The following is a 7225-nucleotide window of genomic DNA, read 5'->3' on the forward strand; positions in this document are numbered from 1 at the left end:
TTTCAATATCAATACGTACCACCGACATGTTTGGTTTTATCATTCTACTTATCATTTTATTTATCGCTTTCCCATTTTATATCATCTTTATGCTTGTGATTTTATTTAGCTTTATTTGTACCATTTATGTTTTCATTTACTTTATAGAATACGTAGCATTTATTTTAGAACTTAATAATTACCTTCCAATACTAGAAACTGACATCCTTATTTATTTTCTATAAAATAATCACAAACAAAGACGTATAGACTAATCAATCAATAAGGTATTTTAGTTTTATTTCTTTTCTTTATATAGATTCCTAGATTCTCCTGCGCTTTGTGATGTTTATGTAAACTCATGAATTGTGAGTGCTATACCAAAACACAGGAAGCATGGCTATTGAAGCTCTTAGCATAAGCTGCCTCCCTTCTTCAATCCACCGCGGACGACGTTCCTCTGTCCCACTCTTCAAACACCCTCAACGCTCCTCCGCCTCCTCCTTTGCTGCCGTCGCAATCACTGAGGGAAATTTGCACATAAGCTGTATGAATTTGAATACTAAAGAACAGTTATTGGTCGATAGGCGTTCGGCAAATTACATGCCAAGTGTTTGGGATTACAACTTTGTGAAGTCACTCAGTACTAATTACGCAGTTAGTTTTAATTTGCTTTCTCTTGCTTATTATTAATGCCTTGTTAAGCTTTGAATCCCTCAAATTTCTAAGAAGGCTAAAATATGTTTAATCATTATGAGCTTATAAATGTGAAATCAAATTGTAGGAGGAGAGACATATGGAGCGGGTCCAGAGGATGAAGGAAGAGGTGAAGTGCACATTGGAGAAAGAGAATAATTTGTTGGCGAAGCTTGAGTTCATTGATGCAATTCAAAGGCTTGGTTTGCAATACCATTTCGACAATGAGATCAAGAAGGCACTCCAAGTCATCCAAAATGATTTAAATGATGCTCGGTTTCTAATGATCTTCACTCGACTGCCCTTCGATTTAGACTTCTCAGACAACATGGCTATGATGTATCTCAAGGTATAATGTTTATTATTTTCCATCTCACTTTGCCTTTTGGTTTTGCCCCACATTTACAACCAAAATTAGGGTCCGTTTTTATGAAGGAAAACTGTTTTTGGGAAGTTGGTTTTCGACTTTCCGGTATTTTGATGAAAGAAAACTTACCTATCTACGGAAAACGTTTTCTACGAATTGAAAACAACAAGTTTAAGTTGGAGGAAAATGACTTCCTCTTTTGGCAAGAAGAAAATCATTTTTCCTAAACCGCCAAACAAATGAAAACTAAATGTTTTCCTTGAAAATGATTTACAAGGAAAATATTATCCTTTATAGTGAAGTTTTTAGTGAAACAAATGCACCCTTAGTTTAATTGCGAAAGCTTTAATACGATAATTTCAGAGAATGATTAGGCTTTACAATATAATAAAATTTTCATCAACAAATATGATATTCTAAAAATCTGTACATTTTGAAAGAGACTATCCTGCAATATAAAAAGGTAGAATACGTACTTGCACCAAATCTTCATTGAGTCTCCTTTAATAAATATATAATTTGTCTTATATATAAATTTTCTATCGACTGACTAAATACCATTGGCTTGATAGATGTGTTTGAAAGCTTCATGGACAAGATGGGTGGTTTCAAGGTAACGCTGGTTGAGGATGTGAAGGGGCTGTTGAGTCTGTACGAAGCTTCTTTTCATGGATTGAAAGGCGAAAGTTTGTTGGATGAAGCAAAGGCTTTCACTTGCAAGCTTTTGAATCTTCTTAATCTAGAAGGAGGAATCATCTCCTCTTGCATGGGCAAAAAAATAAGCCATGCCTTGGAATTGCCTATCCATTGGAGACCTAGTAGATTGGAAGCTAGATGGTTCATGGACATCTACGAGGAAGATCCACACATGAATCGGACTTTGCTCGAGATGGCGAAGTTGGATTTCAATGTATTGCAATCAACCTACCAGAAGGAAGTGAGTGAACTGGCAAGGTATATACGTACATCAAAAGAAGATACGCGTAAAATTTTTGAATCAATCATTTCTTTACATGTTTATTCACATTTGCACCCTCCTAATAGACTAAAATGAGTTGGAAAAAATGTATAGAACATGATGCTTTTAGGTGAAAAAGAGCGATGCGATAATCTTGCACAAGTAGAGTAACATAGTCATGGCGATCGTGTACACAAGCGTGCTTTCACAAATAATAGCATGCTTAGCATGCGCAATACTTCACTCAAAGAAAACGGAAAACAAACGAAGCTCTTCATTCACGTTTATTATTATTTCTGCTCCTCCAAAGCTAGTCACCCATGTGCGCCCTGCGTCGAGCATCCCGTTACAATAAAAGTTAGTGATTCATAAATTAGAACTCAGATTAGATAAATGGCAATGAGTTATAATTCCTACGTTAAAAAGAAATTTGAGTTAAGTTTCTTGTAAATTTCATCTAATCAGATAGTGATTAATCAGGCGCCTAGCAACTCTCATTCTGGTCCACACATTCTTTTTTAGCTTTGTCCACTTTTATAAGAATGGCATGCTTTGACGTGTGATTGGTTGAACTACTTAAGTAAAACTAATGCGTGGACTCAGTGGACGCTCGATTGAACCAATGAGAGTGTACACACGGTTCATGTGAAGTCCTTATATTTTTCGTAGAGTCTTGTATTCCGTAGGTTCAGTCCATTTCCATAACAACTCATTATATATGAAGATGTGTGGCAATTGTTTCAGGTGGTGGCTTGAGCTAGGCGACAACAAGATGGGCTTTTCCAGAGAGATTGGTGGAACATTATATATGGTCCTCCATGATGGTTCATGAACCACAATACGGATTTTTCAGGGTTCTTTTAACCAAGATCACTTCCATGATAACGCTCATAGACGATGTTTATGACGTGTTTGGCACTTTGGAAGAACTCGAACTCTTGATCGACATTGTTGAAAGGTTTGTTTATTGACCGTGCATACAAATGTAAAACATATTTCATAAGCACCCGGAAATGAAATGAAATGACTAGAAGTGTATCCGTTTATAATGCTTGAGATTTTGGTCATTTCCAGATGGGATATTACCAACATCGACAAACTTCCTCCGACAATAAGGACTTCTTTCCTAGCTCTGTTCAATACTACCAACAACGTCGGATTGGAGATACTGAAAGAACAAGGCCTTAACCCCATACCTTACATTCGGAAAATGGTAACATTTTCTGTCATTGTACTTGAACTCATACTTGTATTCCTATTTGTATTCTTACTAGGTTTTAGTTAATAGCAATTATGCGTTTCCCCACAAGATACTTTTCTGATGAAATTAATGGTAAGGATTTCTTGGGTTTTGTGGAATCACCGCGTGCAAAAGTCATTCTTCATATTCATAGACCTGAAGTGGTTTACTGATCTTTTTCTTTCTCGGTCATTAGTGGGCGAATGAATGTAGGGCACACCTTAAAGAGGCCAAGTGGTACCACGAGGGCTATAACCCAACATTGGAGGAATATCTCCCAACTTCAGTAACTTCAAATGGAGGGCCCATGATGTTGTTCTGTTGTTTCCTCATGACTACGCACAAATTAACACATGAGGCCCTGGATTATGTATCGAAAACCCCAAGTATCATGTACATTTCTGGCTTAATTCTTCGACTCAATGGTGACCTGGGTACATCGCCGGTATGCATATATATTCTCACTCACATACATAGCGAGGTTCCTTCCTAGTGTGGATCGAACTTCCTAATACACGCTTTGCCGGGTAAGTACGTAAGATATATATGACTGACAGTCGTCCCCTTGGTCAGGATGAAATGGTCAGAGGAGATAATCCTAACGCAGTCGAGTGCTACGTGAATGAAAGTGGAGCTTCACAGGAAACTGCGGTGGAACACGTTAAACATATTGTTTGGGAAAACTGGAAGACGATGAACGAACAGGCATTTGGCGATTGTCCATTCCCAGGGATGGAAGCCTTTATTGGGGCATGTTTGAATCTCCCGCGTGCCTCTCACAGCTTTTACAAGTATGGAGATGGCCATGGCATTCCGGACCGCGAGACCAAGGAGAACATCATGTCCTTTCTGATACAACCCGCCCAAATGAATTAATGGCGAAGCTTCAAATCGCCTTGTTCTGGTTTCATTCTGTGATGTGATTTTCCCGAGTCTTAATTTACGTGTCTTCCTTTCATATTCTGCATGCGTTTTTAGCTTGGTTTGTACTTATGATGTTCATGCTGGACTACATTTTAAGCTTTAGTTAAGTAAAACCAGCGCTAAATGTAAGAATTCCTCAACGAATAATACTGGACTACATTTTGAGCTTTAGTTAAGTAAAATATCGATATCACATAATAGTACATTCACATTCTATATTGCAATTGGGAATTTAAATAGTTACACTATGAACATTTCAATCAAATGGGCAAAGCGTGGTTTGATCTTAAACTTGAGCTTCAAACCCATTTGAGGATCCAAGTCCAGGCCTGCGCAAGCACGTCCCTCTTGGTGAACTCGCCATGCCTCCTTTCAGATTGCCCAAGTTAGAGAAGAAATATAGTCAGGTGACCGCAGGGGAAAAGGATAACTTTCGTTGATGCTTTTCGGTTTTTTGCCTGGTACAGAAAGGGGCTATGTTAAGCAGTGAAAAATCACCGTTTAGCCATTTTGAGAAGTGGATTCTCCAAGAAGGCAACAAAACGAAAATCCTGGATGGAAATTAAAAGGGTGAAACGAACCCGATGCTTACAAAACTCGTGATTTGTGTTCAAAAGGAAAGAGCAAGAAGATTCTGAACACCACAGTCAGAAAGAGAGGATACAATGCAAGCAAAACAAAAACGTGGCGAGGATCCTATTTGGAGGCTTTGGATTCTGGGCGTAAGGAACGAATTACAAAGAGTATACGGGCTCGATTTTCGATTCCTATATAAAATTCTCACGAGAGGGGATCGCTCGAGGAGGACCGAAGATCCATCAACGCTTCTTCCTTCATCGCACAACACTAATTTCGCTGTGAGGATCGCGTCCCACCGTTTCACGTCAACTCAACCATTCACTCACCTACCCTTGACGATCTTGACTTCCCTCATTGTCCGCAACCTCCATCGATCCGCGAAAATCAACCGAGCTATCGTCTCGGCAACCAAGAATCGAGCTACACTAACGTCCACTGATTCCCGTGTCTAGGCGTCCTCCACCGCGATCAGTACGCATAGAGAGCCCAGTGGAAAATTTGACTACCATGTGAGATATACGAAGTCACCCAGCATGGGGACAAATCTCAGGGATGTTATGCCCATAGGATGGGGTGCAGAATTCGATAATGGCCATAACCTTCTGCCTCAGTCTTAACCGGGGCACCCTTACAATAAAATTCAGTAATTCGTACATTAGAACTAATGAATTATAATTCCTAAGTTAAAGAGAAATATGAGTTAAGTTTCTTGTAAATTTCATCTAATCAGATAATGATTGATCAGATGCCTAGTAACTCTCGGGGCACCCTTACAATAAAATTCAGTAATTCGTACATTGGAACTAATGAATTATAATTCCTAAGTTAAAAAGAAATTTGAGTTAAGTTTCTTGTAAATTTCATCTAATCAGATAGTGATTGATCAGATGCCTAGTAACTCTCATTCTGGTCCACACGTTCTTTTTTAGCTTTGTCCACTTTTATGAGAATGTTGAGCTTTGACGTGTGATTGGTTAAACTACTTAAGTAAACTAATGTGTGGATTTAGTGGACGCTCGACTGAACCAATGAGAGTGTACACACGGTTCATGTGAAGTCCTTATATCTTTTGTAGAGTCTTGTATTCTATAGGTTCAGTCCATTTCCAGAACAACTCAGTATATATGAAGATGCGTGGCAAATGTTTCAGGTGGTGGCTTGAGCTAGGCGTCAACAAGATGGGCTTTTCCAGAGATAGACTGGTGGAACATTATTTATGGTCCCGCAGTATGGTTCACGAGCCAGAATATGGATTTTGCAGGGTCATGATAACCAAGATTACTTGCATAATAACGCTCATAGACGATGTTTATGCCGTGTTTGGCACTTTGGAAGAACTTAAACTGCTGACAGACTTCGTTGAAAGGTTTGTTTAATGACCATGCATATAAATGTAAATCATATTATCTCATCGCACCCAGAAATGAAATGACTAGAAGTGTCTCTGTTTATAATGCTCGAGATGTTGGACATTTCCAGATGGGATATTACCGACAATGAAAAACTTCCTCAGACAATAAGGATTTCTTTCCTAGCTCTGTTCAATACTACCAACAACGTCGGATTGGAGATACTGAAAGAGCAAGGCTTTAACCCCATACCTTACATTCGGAAAATGGTAACATTTTCTGTTACTGTACTTGAACTCATACTTGTATTCCTATTTGTATTCTTACTGGGTTTTAGTTAATAATATGTGTTTCCCCACAAGATACTTTTGTGATGAAATTAATGATGAGGATTTCTTGGGTCTTCACTTGTGGAATCACCGTGTGCAAAAGTCATTCTTCATATTCATAGACCTGAAGTGGTTTACTGATCTTTTTCTTTCTCGGTCATTAGTAGGCGAATGAATGTAGGGCACACCTAAAGAGGCCAAGTGGTGCCACGAGGGCTATAACCCAACATTGGAGGAGATTACTCATGCATGCTTCGACGGTTGTTCCGTGTTCATTTATAAAAGCATGCTAGGATGAATGAAAAAAGGAAAACTTGATTGATCCATAACTTGTTTGAGCCTTTGGTTTAAGAACAAGAAGTTTTTCTTGCTTTGCTCTTATCCCTTAGGTTGATTCCTACGAGTAGCGAGTAACTTATCCATTTAAGTTCTAACTTGTGTTATCTCCTATTTCTCCACACTCTCTTCGACATTAAATTGGTATCAGAGCAAGGTTTAATGGCTGGTCGTTGTCAACATGGATCAAACGTTGAGTCTTCTACAGCTCGAGAAAAAGACCTACGAAACGTGAAGGTAGATGATTTAAGGAGACAAATGCAGCAACTGCCAAAGCGTTTGCAACGCTTCAAACTTCTGGAACGTGATGATTTGTGTCATGATTTAGAAGATTCTCTCTCTAATAAAGAGGATGGTAATCCCTTCATTGGTACTTGAAGTCATGCTTCAAGTGAGGAAGGACTTCCTTAACATAAGTATCGAAGGTTTCGCGAAATTCAGCAAGATTTTAATGTGAATATCGAAATT

At 38.7% G+C, this 7225-nt stretch overlaps 1 protein-coding gene across 1 annotated transcript; it reads left to right on the forward strand.

The window, feature by feature from the left end:
* Window positions 1-375: 375 nt before the first annotated feature.
* On the forward strand, window positions 376-6828 carry LOC115682312 (terpene synthase 10-like). The gene is made up of 10 exons (XM_056302451.1): window positions 376-636; window positions 764-1024; window positions 1656-1996; window positions 2854-2958; window positions 3075-3213; window positions 3437-3526; window positions 3814-4082; window positions 5894-6109; window positions 6223-6361; window positions 6811-6828. The coding sequence occupies exons 1-10, from the start codon at window positions 376-378 to the stop codon at window positions 6826-6828; spliced, it is 1839 nt and encodes a 612-aa protein (XP_056158426.1).
* Window positions 6829-7225: the final 397 nt, after the last annotated feature.

Source organism: Syzygium oleosum, unplaced genomic scaffold (genome assembly GCF_021117445.2).
Source record: "Syzygium oleosum isolate NSW1041296 unplaced genomic scaffold, Sole_v2.1 Sole_v2.23, whole genome shotgun sequence".
Lineage (NCBI taxonomy): Eukaryota > Viridiplantae > Streptophyta > Magnoliopsida > Myrtales > Myrtaceae > Syzygium > Syzygium oleosum.

Bases quoted from the DNA above. Each gene is read 5' to 3' on its own strand.
- LOC115682312 (XM_056302451.1), top strand. From the start codon at position 376: ATGGCTATTGAAGCTCTTAGCATAAGCTGCCTCCCTTCTTCAATCCAC. The intron at 1,025-1,655 runs GTATAATGTTTA...GGTGGTTTCAAG, and splicing joins TGGCTATGATGTATCTCAAG to GTAACGCTGGTTGAGGATGT. The intron at 4,083-5,893 runs GTCCTTTCTGAT...CAAATGTTTCAG, and splicing joins GAGACCAAGGAGAACATCAT to GTGGTGGCTTGAGCTAGGCG.